The 16507-nt window shown below is 46.3% G+C and overlaps 1 protein-coding gene across 1 annotated transcript; it reads right to left on the bottom strand.

The window, feature by feature from the left end:
- Positions 1–3665: 3665 nt before the first annotated feature.
- LOC132571052 (zinc finger protein 420-like) lies at positions 3666–16391 on the bottom strand. Its single transcript, XM_060237687.1, has 6 exons — positions 16307–16391; positions 13237–13717; positions 12889–13003; positions 10572–10642; positions 10221–10347; positions 3666–6553 (listed from the first exon to the last, which is right to left on the bottom strand). The coding sequence occupies exons 2-6, from the start codon at positions 13657–13659 to the stop codon at positions 4611–4613; spliced, it is 2679 nt and encodes an 892-aa protein (XP_060093670.1). The 5' UTR covers positions 13660–13717; positions 16307–16391; the 3' UTR covers positions 3666–4610.
- Positions 16392–16507: the final 116 nt, after the last annotated feature.

Raw genomic sequence — 16507 nt, 5'->3', positions numbered from 1 at the left:
GGCGGCTACAAACATAGCCAGCTTCAAGAGGGGAGTTCTCGTACTGTGAAAAAATGAGAAAAGTACTTCTTTCTCTACCTTCTCTATCCCATGCATTATCTTGTAAGCCTGATGCATGAGGTATAATTTTGTACAGTTTTATTGCAGCAGATTCCAGCTGTACAGTGTCAGGGTGAAACTGAACCCTCTTTTGTGGACTTAGAGGCCTGGCAAAAGTGTGAGAATCTACCTGCTTGCTATATTCCCTGTGTTCGCTTCTTGGAAGCAGGGTGCTTGGTGGTGACACTCAATTGATAGACAGCTTGTAAGACTTCTTGCTATAGGAATCTGACCCTCCCAGCCCTCAGTTGGCATATCGTTCAGAACAGAACCATGTCTGTACCACCGGGCTTGATTCCCAGCCAACTGTTATTACCTCATGGCCTTTATGTTGGGAACATATCTGAGCAAGCAATAAAAACACAGTAGGTTTTTCTTTGTTGTTCTGATCAAATCTTACACTTTTCAAAAGCTTTTTCTAACCAAGCTATTTCAGACTGAAAGAGCTTCTTTTCATTCTTAAACATGTTTTCTCTTTCTACAGACAGGCTGAGGCAGCTACCCACCTTGGTCTATTTCATTCTTGAGTAGAGGCAAAGGTAAAATTGTAAAATTTAAAAAGTTGTCAGGACAAACCTATTGTTTGCCACTGGAGGGCAATGCAGGATTACTTTTCTCACACTAGCTGCAGAAAAGTGTGAATTGGCTGTTTCAGGGGGTAGTGGTGTTGACCTTCCAAAAGAAAAGCTGGATTTTAGTTCAGATTTCTTGTTGGTCAGTAAGGGGCTATGGACTTGAATCTAGCTGCTTTTCGGCTTCTTCCACAAAGTTGGGTTTCTAGAGCATCCACCTGACCTCGTTCTCAAACTGTGCACCTTCCGTGTCTCCCCCTCCCCCCACATATAACTCTGATGTGGGGAAGAAAAGGCATACTTTTGCAAGCCTCACACATATGGGGTTCTTTTTCTTGCTTGTGCCCTCCCTAGAGCTGCCATTCTTACACACACACCCCGCCCCGAGAGCCAGTTTGGTGTAGTGGTTAAGAGTGCAGACTCTTATCTGGGATAAACGGGTTTGATTCTCCACTCCTCTACTTGCAGCTGCTGGAATGGCCTTGGGTCAGCTATAGCTCTCGCAGGAGTTGTCCTTGAAAAGGCAGCTGTTATGAGAGCTCTCCCAGCCCCACCCACCTCACTCATTGGAATACTGGCATGACTTAATAGCAATAGTTGACTGTCAATATTGACATTATCAGGATAGATTTTTGAACAGTTTTTGGAAATGTTTGAAAACAGGCCCTGCAGCTCTTCATTTCGTACCCCTGAGACTTACAATTGACTTAGTTCATCAGTCTTTTATTAATGCTCCGACAGGTCAGAAGGCATAGAAAAGGATTATATTAGTATACAGACAATTCAAAACATAAATATGCAATATGGAAAACATGGATATAGAATTAGAACTATGCAATATAGAACACATGGATATAGCAGGGGCGGCCCAATCCCACCATTCTATTCTATGGGCCTGCATGAGAGAATGGAGGGGGGGGATACTCTCCCTGCTTTTGCACCCCTGGGCAGCTGCCTCACCGAGTTATGGGGGGTGGTGCCCAATTCAGCGCCCACGGAAGGATGGCGCTCTAGGCAAATGCCTAGTTTGCCTAGTGGTAGGGTCGGCCCTGAAGGTCACCCCTAAGATGAGGAGCCTGCAATGAAATCCACTAGCCCCACTCCCTCAGTCACACCCACACTGCTTTCAAAAAAGAGTATCTTGTGATACCAGGCAGCCATTTTGACCCTCCTGCCGTTTCAGGCCTCCTTGCCAGAAAAGAACCTTTGGTCAATTCCGGATGGTCACATTTTGGAGCACGTATTTCCTCAGTTTGGTGTAGTGGTTAAGTGCGCGGACTCTTCTCTGGGAGAACCGGGTTTGATTCCCCACTCCTCCACTTGCACCTGCTGGAATGGCCTTGGGTCAGCCATAGCTCTGGCAGAGGTTGTCCTTGAAAGGGCAGCTGCTGTGAGAGCTTTCTCAGCCCCACCCACCTCACAGTGTGTCTGTTGTGGGGGAGAGAGATAAAGGAGATTGTGAGCCGCTCTGAGACTCTTGAGTGGAGGGCGGAATATAAATCCAATGTCGTCGTCTTCTTCAAAGGCTTTCCAAAAAAAGGCCAAAAGAAGTGACTCAGGGCCTAGTCTGGTCATTTCTGGTTCATGTATCCTGAGGGTTGAGGGGTTGGACGAGGAAGGGATCTAACTTCCCCTCCCTGAAACTGTATGAGTTTCATAGAGGTGAGATCCAGAAAAGATTGCAGGAAACTGTGATAAACAGGTTCCCCCTTGAACCTCCAAAAGAAAAACGAAGTCAGTCAGGCAGATCCATTCCAAAGTTTTTACTGGTATCAGCAGGAGCTGTACTCCTAAGGCAAGCTCAGCTTATTAAAAAAAATCCCATGCAATTTATCCTGATCCCGACCGATAGGTCCCTCCCCTGCCATCTCATTGGATGAGACAGCAAGATTTACAACTTTCCGGTACGCCTTACACACACAATTTACATATCGATTCCTTAAAATGAACCCCCACCTTCAACATGTATTCCATGTCCATGCAAATGAAGCAATTACCTATGCTGGGCATGAAACTAAATATGCATAAAGCTATTAAGCATGCTCAGTGGTCCCACTTTTATTTCTCGCTGCCAAGATGGCCTTGAGGCGTATAAACTCTGTCTGGCACAGAGACTTCACTGTAATATGTAGCATCCCTAAGTTTCACTCCTGCTTCTCTGTTGGCTAAAGTTAACCCTTACGCATTGGGTTTCACTTCAGCTCAAACATCAAAATCATTTCCCTCAGAGACTGGACTTGGGGAGGGAGTAGGGCTAGAAGTACCTCTCCTGAACTCCTTGGCAAATAAAAAATATTTGTAAATTGAGGATGCAGGCTGCTCACACTACGTTTGCACCTGTAGCGGAGAGGCTGCATATATCTGCTATCCTTGACTTTTTCTTGACAGCATTTGGAAAATAGATATGTTTCTGCCAGTTTTGCAGATATCCGAAAGAGCTATTGTCATGATCTGGGCAGTGGTGTGCGAGACAGAGGCCTAGTGGGCCTTGGGAGCCTGTGAGGCCTGTGTCACAGTAGGAAGAGACAACCTACAATTCCCAGAATGCTTGGTACTGGTTTTAGCCGATCAGCGTCCAAGTAGGCTGAGGAGAATGGCTTAAAAGCGCTCAGGAGACAGATGCTCTTCTTTCCTCCTGAGAGGCTGTTGTTAGGAGGAAGACCCTGAGGGAGAGAGTGAGCAGGCCGAGGCCTGGAGTCTAACAGACCAGAACAGTTAAATTTAGTTGCATTAGAGACATTATGTTTATTTTCCTGCACACTTTTAAAATTTGATTTATATCCCGCCCTCCCCGCCAAAGCAGGCCTCAAGATATTCCATGAGAAAGTGCCTCGTTGCCATTGGGACCAAATGCTGTTTGGAGCGCCCTTGGAGAGATGGCCATATCCACACTGACCGCTTCCTTCTTGCAAAATAATGAGGGAGTCCCTCTTCCAAAATAATGTATCCAAAGGCATTGGGCAAACTTTGTGGTACAGAGTATCACTACTTGCATCAGAAGGTTAAAATATTTATTCAAAAGGAAATGTTTACAAGCATACGTTTAGCAAAGCACCAGACCAGCAAACAGAAGAACAAAGGAAATTTGGTTAGAAACGCACCCTTCTTTCCACGGTTCCTACTCATGCCCTAGCTAGATGTTACAAGGACTAGAGCAGGCTTTTAAAGCATACAGAGTGGCAAAATTGTTTCCTTGTTGGTCCATCTTACCTGGAACAAGGTTGGTCCATCCTACACGGTCTGACAGAAAATGGCTGCCACTGGGGACACCTTTGCACGAAGGTCTCCTTCTCTATATGAAGCTGCATTTAAAAACACCATGTTTCTTCCTCAGCAGTCCTATTTAAACAGGAAAAATATTACATTTGGCCAGTGCATTGCTGGGAAGTACCCCAAAGCCTGCCTGGGAACTTCCTGTTCACTTCCTACCTCTAAGGAAAGGGAAGGGCCAGATGTGTGGCAAAGCAGGCAGCTCTCAGCACACCTGGAATGCAACTGAGTCACAGTTCTCCCTTCCCTCCTTTGGCTATAAAGAGAAAACGGAGCCATTTGGGAAACCAGAGTTCCAGCACTCATGGGGCGGGGGGGGGGGGAGACATTTCTCTGCATTATCAGTTCTTTCAGGTTACGGTAAGATTCTGGGCAGATGCAAAGACTTTACAAGAGTTTACACGGTTTCTATAGTCTGTGGTTGTCTTTTAGGTGTGAAATAAGAGATGCCCTTTTCACAAGTTAAGCAGTCACATGGCTTCCCCTTGTGCGGGTTCATTGATGTTGTTGAAGGTGGCCAGGCTGACAGAATCCCTTCGTATACTCTGAGCATTCAGAAGGATTCTCCAAGGGTGAGTTCATAGTCATTTTTGAAGATCACAGCTTTGATGAATGAATCCCTTTTTCACACTCTGAGCATTCCAAAGATTTTTTTGTTGGTGTGAATTCTTAGATGCTGTTGAAGAACATCACTCCATCTGAATGGCTTTCCATACTCTGAGTGTTCAAAAGCTTGTCCCCTGTGTGGGTTCTTAGATGACGCTGCAGGTGGGTACTCCGCCTGAATCTTATCCCACACTCTGAGCATTCAAAAGGTTTCTCCCCTGTGTGGGTTCTTTGATGCACAAGAAGATTGCCATTCTGACTGAACCTTTTTCCACACTCTGAGCACTCAAAAGGTTTCTCCCCCATGTGTATTCTTTGATGCCGTTGAAGTTCGCTACCCCACTTGAATCTCTTTCCACACTCTGGACATTCAAATAGTTTCTCTACAGTGTGTGTTGATAGATGCTTTTGAAGGTCGCAACTCTGACTGTATTTCTTCCCACACACTGAGCATTCAAAAGGGTTCTCTGTGTGGGTTCTTAGGTGCCACTGAAGGTCACTATTTCGAATGAATCTCTTTCCACACTCCAAGCATTCGAAAGGTTTTTCCCCTGTATGGGTTCTTAGATGATGCTGCAGATTGCTCCTCCGCCTGAATCTTGTTCCACACTCTAAGCATTCAAAAGGTTTCTCCCCTGTGTGTATTCTTTGATGCACAAGAAGATTGCCAGTCTGACTGAATCTTTTCCCACACTCTGAGCACACATAAGGCTTTTCCCCCTTGTGTATTCTTTGATGCCGTTGAAGACTGCTACTCGACTTGAATCTCTTCCCACACACGGAGCATTCAAAAGGGTTCTCCTTTGTGTGGGTCCTTAGGTGCCGTTGAAGGTCACTATTTCGAAGGAATCTCTTTCCACACTCTGAGCATTCAAAAGGTTTTTCCCCTGTGTGGGTTCTTAGATGCTGCTGCAGACGGCTACTCCAACTGAATCTTAGCCCGCACTCTGAACATTCAAAAGGTTTATCCCCTGTGTGCATTCTTTGGTGCCCAAGAAGATGGCCATTCTGACTGAATCTTTTCCCACACTCTAAGCACTCAAAAGGTTTCTCCCCACTGTGTATTCTTTGATGCTCTTGAAAACGGCTACTCCATTTGAATCTCTTTCCACACTCTGGACATTCAAATAGTTTCTTTCCAGTGTGTGTTGACAGATGTGCTTGAAGGTTGCAACTCTGACTGTATTTCTTCCCACACACTAAGCATTCGAAAGGATTCTCCCCTGTGTGCGTTCTTAGGTGCCGTTGAAGGTCACTATTTCGAAGGAATCTCTTTCCACACTCGGAGCATTCAAAAGGTTTTTCCCCTGTGTGGGCTCTGAGATGCCGCTGCAGATGGCTCCTCCGCCTGAACCTTGTTCCACACTCTGAGCATTCAAAAGGTTTTTCCCCTATATGTATTCTTTGGTGCGCAAGAAGCTCTGTCCTGTATTTAAAGTACTTTCCACAATAAAAGCATTTACATATCTTCATTATACTGTGCTTTGGGAAATGCACATTACGCCTGTTTCCATCAGAGAATGCCATTCCAGTCTCTGAACAGATAAATGGCTTGTCCTCTGAACAAATCTTTTGGTGTTTAATAAGGTCTAAATTCTGTGAGTAACCTTCACCCTGGCCTGAGAACCTAAAATATCTCTCTCCTGCATCGGTCTCTTGATCTACAAGGAGCTCTGCCCTACAAAGGAAGCTCTTTTTATCCTCCAAAAATTGATGGCTCTCCATTCCACCGTGCATTTGCAAATGGAGATTATATTGGGTTTTATCTGAGAAGCTCATTCCACACTCCACACACTTGTATGTTTCTTCCACCATGTGAATTACTTCATAAACATCCCCCCCTTGGCAAGGAATGGGTTTCTCTCTCTTCTTGACCGTGCGGCTGCCTTTCTGCCCCTTAGGTGTACCTTCATCCCTAAAGTTTCCTCTCCCATCTTCATTCTTGACTTCATCGGGCGATAGATGATGCAGTTCCTCAACCTCCTCATTCCTTTGATCATCCCCTGCTGGAATAAAAAAGGAAACCCCATTACATCCTGGGAGGGCAAGGAAGGTCTCAAGGCATCTCTGCGAATGCAGTAGGAAAGGACTGATGGCCCCTTTGGCCTCTTCAAGCTTGGCTGATCTTATCAAAAAAACCTACCTCCCACACACATACCTTTCCCCAGAATATCCAGTACAGAAGTACACTACAGCCCCTGAAGACCCACCACTGAGCTTAGGACCAGAATCTGAGCCTCCAGATTTCAGGTGCCAGAAGGCATCCTTCCCTCCTAATCAATGTTCCCTCTAAGCTGCAGAGTCTTGTGAGCAAAAATTCTGCTTTGTGAGCTACTGGCATTAAAGGTGTGAGCTGCATAAATTAGTGTGCTCTGGGGTCATCCTTCCTGAGCTAAGACAAAAATGTGTGAGCTGGAGGTTAAAAATCCGTGTACTAGCTCACGCTAAATCAGCTTATAGGGAACACTGCTCCTAACCCAGGGAGCTTTATAATTCTACCGAACCAAGAGTTGGCAAGAAGAAAAGCAGAACCTCTGCATTCCTATCCCTTGCCCATTTCTTTGGCATATAACTTAAGGATACCCACTCATAGCCAGCTCATTTGAGAAGGAAATACACCCTTGTTAGGCAAAGCACCCTGATTTCTTCCCAGGGGTTAATGGGAATATTAGGCCTTGCAAGTGTCCATAATAGGGCCTGCCTGAATACGTATCTCTTTTAAGGCCAGATTCAAGAATGGGGCAATTGGGCCATCATGGGAACCTGCATTCAGTTTTCTAACAAGATGGGAGGAGGGAGGCAAGAGCAAGGGTTCATCTTCTAGAGGGTCCATCAAGAGAACTTTGAGATTGGATCTCGAAGACCACCTAATACCAGATGGCAAGAGACCGGGGAGGCCAAACTTTCTTAACATTAGAGCAGCAGACACGAATGGAATTTGCAGAAACGTTCCGTAATGATAAGGAAACATTGTGAAAGAAAGACTGAATGAATGAGACATACTGAAATACAAATGTCGGCTTTTGGCACTGCTTATCTACTGCATGTTATATTTTATTTATTTAATAGGCTTATATTCCACCTTTTCCCGTAAATATTGGAGAAGACAGTCCCTGGAAGAAGGGCTTGGAGGCTCTAAACGATTTTTGGATCGGTTCTCATGGTCGTCGGACTTCATTATTATTAATAGATTTGGACATTGGTCACAGAAGAATCAGTAGGCGTAAGAGTGCATTGTGGATGGAGAACCTTATGTATGCTCTCCCGTAGTTTGTATATTTTGTACTATCTTGTACTATTTTGACTTTTTACAGGATATAGATATTGTCAATCAATCAATCAATTTTTATTTGTATCCCGCCCTCCCCGCCGAGGCAGGCTCAGGGCGGCTAACAACACAAGTCAATAATTTACATTGTATAATATTTAACAGTAGAATACAATTCAACAATTTAATTAAAACTCTATTAAAATTCTAAAAGCAATACAATTAACTAATATGTTGGTGCTATTATACAGATGGTAAGCTTGCTCAGCAGTCTTTCTCTTGGTCGGTGAAGGCCATTCAGAAAAGGATGGTCTTGCAGGCCCTGAGGAACTGTTCAAAGTCTTGCAGGGCCTGCATATCCTCCGGAAGCTGGTTCCATAGGCATGGAGCCACAGCAGAGAAGGCCCGAGTGCGGGTACTCTGTAGCTTTACCTCTTTTGGCCCGGGAATAGTCAGCAGGTTCTTCCCTGCTGACCTCAGTGCTCTCTGGGGTTCATACGCGGAGAGACGGTCCCTAAGGTAGGCAGGTCCTCGGCCATATAGGGCTTTAAAGGTGATAACCAGCACTTTGTAACGAATCCGGTATATAACTGGCAGCCAGTGCAGTTCACACAGCCCCGGCTGTATGTGCTCCCATTTTGGGAGCCCCAACAACAGTCTGGCAGCTGCGTTCTGCACCAGCTGCAGCTTCCGGGTTTGGCACAGAGGCAGCCCCATGTAGAGGGCATTACAGTAATCCAATCTCGAGGTGACCGTTGCATGGATCACTGTTGCCAGGTCCTGACGCTCTAGGAAGGGAGCCAACCACCTTGCCCGCCTCAGATGAAAAAAGGCTGACTTGGCGGTGGCTGCTATCTGGGCCTCCATTGATAATGAAGGCTCCAGAAGAACTCCCAGGCTCCTGACTCAGCACGCCGCTTTCAATGGCGCCCCATCAAAAACCGGGAGAGATATTTCCCCCCCCCCCCCAGAGTGCCCAGACCCAAGCAAAGGACCTCTGTCTTCGCTGGATTCAGTTTCAGCCCACACAGCCTTAACCAAGTTGCCACAGCCTGCAGTGCCAGGTCCAGGTTCTCTGGGACGCAGCCGGGCCGGCCATCCATTAGCAGATAAAGCTGGGTGTCATCAGCATACTGGTGACACCCGAGCCCATACCTCCTGGCGATCTGGGCAAGGGGGCGCATATAGATATTAAATAGCATCGGTGAGAGAACTGCTCTCTGAGGCACCCCACAATGTAGTGTGCCTCTCTGGGAGAGCTCACCCCCAATTGCCACCCTTTGTCCCCGATCCTCGAGGAAGGAGGAGAGCCATTGTAAGGCCAACCCCCTAACCCCAACATCGGCAAGGCGGTGGGTCAGTAGCCGATGGTCGACTGTGTCAAACATGGCCGACAGGTCTAGCAGCATCAGCACCGCCACACCGCCTCGATCCAGATGCCGCTGGAGGTCATCTGCCAAGGCAACCAGCACCGTCTCCGTCCCATGGCCTGGGCGAAAGCCGGACTGGCAAGGGTCTAGGATGGAAGCGTCATCCAGAAAACCCTGCAACTGCAACGCCACTTCCCTCTCTATAGTTTTATCTAAAAACGGTAAATTCGAGACTGGTCGGTAGTTTGCCAATTCAGCCAGGTCTGCTGTACTTTTTTTCAAGAGGGGACGGACCAAGGCCTCTTTTAAGGGCGTTGGGAAACGCCCCTCCAGGAGGGATCTGTTTATGATGTCCCGTAAAAGACATCTGAGCTCCCTCAGGCAAGATTTAATTAGCCAAGAGGGGCACGGGTCCAAATCACAAGTTGTTGGGCGCACAGAGGAGAGAATTGTTACAATCATTGTTACAATCAGTAATAAGTTGCTATGTGATTTCCACACGGCGTGAGGTTGGGTGTTTATTTTATCTCTTTTATGGCCACATTCAAGAATGGGGCAATTGGGCTATCATGGGAACCTGTGTTGTTTTAAACAAGATGGGAGGAGGGAGGTAAGAGTGAAGCTATCATCTTCTAGAGGTTTCATCAAGCAAGCTCCATGATTAGATTTGGAAGACCACCTGATACCAGATGGCATGAGACCAGAAAAGGCCAAGCTTTCTTAACATAAGAGCCACATAGAATAAACATCAGATATATGAGAGCGGAAGGAAGGAAGGAGCAAGCTTCTCCACCCTCGGCTATTCAATCTGTCACCACAGCACCTATATTTTATAATTATTTTTACAATACATCTGACATTCATGTCTTAGGCCAGTCTACCCAGCTGCAAAGAACATTGTTAGCACTCCTCGAGACCCCCAGTAGAGGACAAGTAGTAGGGCCTGCCTGATAATGATTTGTGTTCGATACTTCGACCTATGCACCACCCCAATGGCAGCAATTTGCACCTCTGGCACCTATGAAAGATCCTTACCCAGAGAGGCCACGCTCCAATAGTTCTCCAGCATCACCTCCCTGTAGAGAGCTCTTTGGACCTGATCCAGCAGGGTCCACTCGGCCTCTGTGAAATACACGGCCACCTCCTCGAAGGAAAAGGGACACTGAAAGAGAAAGCAGGTTTCCTCGTCAGAGATTACGCCAGGCAGAGAATGCACAATGGAAAGGCTAATTTCAGATATATGCAGGATGGAGAGCTTGACAGGTGTAAAGGGAGTGGGGTTCAAAGCCTCTCCTGTCCAGGTACCTTAAAAACAAGTGCTGGAACAAAAGCCCCACTGAAAAGGAAGGGGGGACCCCAGGCCACTCTCCCTCTCATCTCCCCTACCTGGACCAGAGGTGCAGCAGCTGCTTCCACATCTATCCAAAGACGACAGCTTGAGAGCACCTGTGGACTGACTGCAAGGGAGACAAAGGAAAAAGGAAGATCATTAGATGAGCCTTTGCATTTAATTTACTGACCTGAATCCTGCTTCACACACACCAGTTTCCAGCACTGTTAAACCTCTCGCAAGGTACACTCAAGAAAATCTGCAATGATTTTTAGAAACATTGTGGGTGAGGCAGAAGAGAAGTACCAGGTCCTCATGAGCCTTGGGGAATTAGATAAACCTGAGCCTTGGGGAGTTAGCCTTGGATAAACAACTGTGCTTCTGGGTGATGGAAAAGATCCAAGCTCCTACAACTTTTGCAATGTCTGAGAGTGAGAGAGACCTATTGGATTCACACTCTAAACATGTTACATCTACATGCCCTGAATGAGGAAGTGGACTGAATGTGTTTGATATTATGTTGCTCTTTGCGTATTTTTTGTGGGGTTGCATTGATAATCATTATCACACTGGCACTTTTTCCCTTTCCTCTATTTCTCCTGCAACTCTTGAGTGGCACGTTCACAATGTATGGTCCCCACCCGCCCGCACACACGATGATTGCATCATTCATCCTAACTGCATCATCCTAACTGCATCATCATGGAGAGCCAGTTTGGTGTAGTGGTTAAGTGCACGGACTCTTATCTGGGAGAACCGGGTTTGATTCCCCACTCCTCCACTTGCACCTGCTAGCATGGCCTTGGGTCAGCCATAGCTCTGGCAGAGGTTGTCCTTGAAAGGGCAGCTGCTGTGAGAGCCCTCTCCAGCCCCACCCACCTCACAGGGTGTCTGTTGTGGGGGAGGAAGATAAAGGAGATTGTGAGCCGCTCTGAGACTCTTCGAAGTGGAGGACGGGATATAAATCCAATATCTTCTTCTTCTTCTTCTTCTTCCCCCAGCCTATATAAGCAATATGACACTTTGCACTGTACTAAACTGCTCAATGTAAGAGCCACATAGAATAAATGTCAGAGATTTGAGAGCTTCAAGACATGAACAAATATTACACGTAGCTTTTCCTTTTTAAAAAAGTTTCCTTCTACCATGCTTGTGTTGTCAAGTGCATACGTATGTACTTTTATCTTTCTGTGGAAAGAAAGTGTTAAGATTTTTAAGAATGACACAGGAATAACAGTCCCCAAAAGACCAGCACAGGGAAAGGTTAGGGAATATTTTTCGGCACTAGTGGGAAAAGGGAATATACATGTACCACATAAATCACAGACCTCAGTTTGCATCATTATACATCTCTCTTTGCCTTGACAGAGAAGAGCTTGTAAACTTGTCTATTTCCCCCTCCTTCCCCACTTCACACTCACAGGCTGACTGAGTTCCCAATACATATACATACATGCATATACTATTAGCCAACAAACCTGGTGCAGAGTATCTAATATCACAGGATATGAGGTAACACCATCAAAAGTTGCTTACTAATGGCACACAAGCCATACTGTATATGTGTTTTAAAATGTGTTTTCTTTATTTTTTTAGAGAACCATGAAGGTGAATATTCTGATGCGTGTGTGAAGTTTTCAGGACTATCTAGCTATGGCTTACTTTATATAATTTTAAGTAACCACACATCATATAAAGTAAAGCAACAACTTACAATAATTTCAAGGTAAAAAAATAAAAAATAATTAACAATGAAATTCAAAAATGAATACATAAAATAATTTTGTTTTTTCTCCCTTTTTTCTCTTTATTTGATAATTCTACAAGCACCACCTGCTTTCTATCATTTTTATTCCTGGATGTGTGTCTTTGTACATTTTATATACTGACCGCTGAGGAAAGCCCATAGGGCCTGAAACGCATACGGTTGTTGTGGTGATTGGAAGTCCATCAAATGTATATGTGAAATTGCACATGGCTTGCAAATTTATGCAGTCTGACAGTCAGACAATATGTTTTAAAATTCATTTTTGTGTATCCTTTACATTAAATGTTACACGTTTTTATGAATTGTGATATAGTTAGCTAGACCCTCTATTACACTCATCCAAGGTCACACCAGCAACTGCACATGCAGAGGAGTGGGGAGTAAAACCCAGAATTCCCAGATTAGAGTCTGTGCTCTTAACCATGACGCCAAATGCAGTTTTATTCCAGGAATCCGTTTAAGCCCCGTTAAAGTGAATTTATCAGTACATCCTATGGTACTGAGTCCCGCAAATTAAATCTAAGCTGGTTACACAACTATTCCCCTTATCTACCCAAGATCTTCATGGTGTGCCTCAATCCCATCAAGCCACAAAACAGCCTTACCACATGAGAGGGCATCTTGGGCACCCTCCTGGGCCAGAGCCCTCTGCCCTTCCTCGGATGGAGTTCCTTCTGCCTCAGGGAACGTCCCTTCCATCTTCATGGATGGCCCCCACACCTGAAAGAGCAGCAAGAGTAAGAGAAGGCATGGAACAGGCACAGCAGATGGATCCTGCCCCCCTCCCAGAGTCTTCTCCCTGCATCGACCAGCAGAGCTGCTTCGACCACAGGGGCAAGAATTAGGGTTGTGTTTTCTTCCCAGCCTAGTGAACTCTTGAGAGGTGGAAATATCTGGCAGGGAAGACTCCGGGTAAGGTTGTTGCTTGAAACAAGCAGAGGAAATTGCCTCACCTGTTCTGCCTGCCTCTTCTCCTCTGCCTGACTCAGGAGGAAACCTTCAGCCAGGGCCACCGCTTGGGAACTGGTCTCCGGCCCACATCCTCTGACCCAGCTCTGCATTTCCTGGGGCAGGAGAGTCAGGAACTGCTCCAGGATCACCAGGTCCAGGATCTGCTTCTTGGTGCGCCTCTCTGGCTCCAGCCAGTGGTTGCAAAGTCCATGGAGCCGGCTGCAAAGCTCTCGGGGCCCATCAGCCTGATGGTAACAGAACTGTCGGAAGCAGTGGCTGCGTAATTCTGCTGTCATAGTGTCCTGAGCCATGATTTCTGGCACAACTTTCCCCCAGAATTCAGCACCGCTTCCTGCTTGGGTGGGATGGGGACCTCTGCTTGGTCTCTTGTCATTTCCAGGTTCTTCTGGGACATGTCCTTCCATCTCTTTTCCTTTCTTTTGGGTCACCTCCAGAACTGGAAAGATACTCTTACTTGTGCAACTATAAAGAGGGAGAGGGAAAGATATCAAAAAGAAAGAAAGATACAAAAAGATGATGCTGCTACTTCACTGACCCTGGTCAAGAGGCACCCAAGAGATGCTCCAGTGGATCAGAAGAATTGTCCTTGTTGTAGTTTGCGGGTCAGGATTAATGTCATTGTGTTGTAATCCTCCCTGAGCCCATCTTGGGAAAGGGTGGACTCTAAATTCGCAAAATAAAAAAATATATATGTTCAGGGGTCATTTCATAGAAAAAGAGGTGCCGGAGCTCATTAACACAACTTATTTGCATATGCCACCTATCCCTGACGTCACTGGAAGGTGTACAAAATTATATCAACTCAGCATCTACCTTGAAATGCTTCTTGAACTAGAACCGTCCTCATAAAACCTTACTCCCATCATACTTTTTTACTTTCTTCCATGTGCCACAGTGGCATGAGAAAGATTTCCATTTTTATTTTTATTTCAATTTTTTTGGATTTCTATCCCGCCCTATCTTGCAAGGGGGCTCAGGGCAGCTTACAACAGTCTGCTTTATACAGTTTGGTTATTTTCCCACTTTTTTTTTTGTGAGGAGGGGATATTAGAAAGTTTGGCAAATCTTCACCCAAACTCTCACAGGGGTTTTGAACAATGGAGGCCAGAAGCAAGTATTGGGGGAGGGAGGAGTTTAAAGAAAGAAAGACCACCATCAAATTTAGTGGTTCCAGAGCTCTGCTCCTGTGAGCTCCTGCCCAAAATGAGGCCTGATGTTGTTTAGGCTATACTCTGCATACCAAGCTTTTTTTTAGATATGCCCGTTTGGCCCTTCAGGAAAATAAAAATCTGTTGTGCAAGTTATGAGCTTGGGCACTGATTTCTGGGGATCGGTCTGTCCCAGGGTGAACTGGAGTGTGAGACACAGTGACTAGTAATGGCTTAACCATGGCAGGTGTCTCCACCAGAGGGTGGACACATGAGACCAGAACTCTGCCCAAACAGCCAGCGGAGGGGAAAAGGCAGAGGGGTGTCAGGGCAGAGGGGCTGGCTGGGTGAACAGGAACAGGAGGAGGCTGTGAACCACTATGAGAACAGCCCACTGGGAGGAAGCATCAACCAAAAATAAATGAAAGGTTAGGTGGCCAATCAGCTTCTATGATTGCTCCCATTTGGTTACTCCTGGGGTGTATATATAGAGAGACAGAGACATAATAGGGTAGATCAGCTATCCCAGAAGTGACCCTGGATGTGATCCGCTAATAATCTCTCAATCCCTTTGTCTTGGAAGGGCAAGTGAGAGACCACCCGGAGGTAACTGGCTCCACCTTTTTTCTCTAGGGAAGGGCTTTCTTAGAAACAGATCCTTATGTTTTAAAATTATTTAATAGAAGAAGAAGACTGCAGATTTATACCCCACCTTTCTCTCTGAATCAGTCTCAGAGCGGCTTACAATCTCCTTTACCTTCCCCTCCAACCACAACAGACACCTTATGAAGTAGGTGGGACTGAGAGAGCTCTCCCAGAAGCTGCCCTTTCAAGGACAACCTCTGCCAGAGCTATGGCTGACCCAAGGCCATTTAGGGTTGCCAATCCCCAGGTGGGGACAGGGGATCCCCTGGTTTGGAGGCCCTCCCCCCGCTTCAGGATCGTCAGAAAGCGGGGGGAGGGGAGGGAAATGTCTGTTGGGAACTCTGTTATTCCCTATGGAGATTTATTCCCATAGAAAATCATGGAAAATTGATTGCGGGTATCTGGGGCTCTGGGGGAGCTGTTTTTTGAGGTAGAGGCACCAAATTTTCAGTACAGCATCTAGTGCCTCTCCCCAAAATATCCCCCAAATTTCAAAAAGGTTGGACCAGGGGGTCCAATTCTATGAGCCCCAAAAGAAGGTGCCCCTATCCTTTATTATTTCCTATGGAAGAAAGGCATGGAAAAGGTGTGCCGTCCCCTTAAATGTGATGGCCAGAACTCCCTTTGGAGTTCAATTATGCTTGTCACAGCCTTGATCTTGGCTCCACCCTGAGGTCTCCTGGCTCCTCCCCCAAAGTCCCCAGATATTTCTTAAATTGGACTTGGCAACCCTAAGGCCATTCCAGCAGCTATAAGTGGAGGAGTGGGGAATCAAACCTGGTTCTCCCAAATAAGAGTCTGCACGCTTAACCACTACACCAAACTGGCTCTCTTGCCAACTCCCCACCAGAAATACACAGACAGCAGCATGTCTCTCTCTTCCAGGATTGAAAAGCTTATCCCCCCCCATGACTTACTTTTGAGTAAACCTTCCCAGGATCCAGCAGCAAAGCCTTTGCCTAATGTTGCACAGAAAGAGCCCCGTGGCACAGAGTTGCAAAGCTGCAGTACTGCAGTCAAAGCTCTGCTCACAACCCTGGCGGAAGCTGGGTTCAAGTAGCCAGCTCCAGGTTGACTCAGCCTTCCATCCTTCCGAGGTCGGTAAAAGGAGCACCCAGCTTGCTGGGGGGAAAGTGTAGATGACTGGGGAAGGCAATGGCAAACCACCCCATAAAAAGTCTGCCGTGAAAACGTTGTGAAATCAACGTCACCCCCAGAGTCGGAAACGACTGGTGCTTGCACAGGGGACTACCTTTACCTTTTAATCTTGCACACATGAAGCCCTCCCGATTCAGTGGCAAAGTCTCCTCTCCCACACACATACACCAGGAAATGAGCCTCTCCTGTTTTCCTCCCCTCCTTCCTTCCTCTGCTTCTCTAGCAGCCAGCTCTGTGATTTAACCCCTTAAGTGCTGCAAAGGAAAAGAGCTTCTTGTCAAGAAGAAGAAGACTGCAGATT

This window comes from Heteronotia binoei, chromosome 5 (genome assembly GCF_032191835.1).
Source record: "Heteronotia binoei isolate CCM8104 ecotype False Entrance Well chromosome 5, APGP_CSIRO_Hbin_v1, whole genome shotgun sequence".
NCBI lineage: Eukaryota > Metazoa > Chordata > Lepidosauria > Squamata > Gekkonidae > Heteronotia > Heteronotia binoei.
The sequence above is the reverse complement of the archived record's forward strand: the minus strand, read 5'-3'. Positions and strand labels throughout refer to the sequence as shown.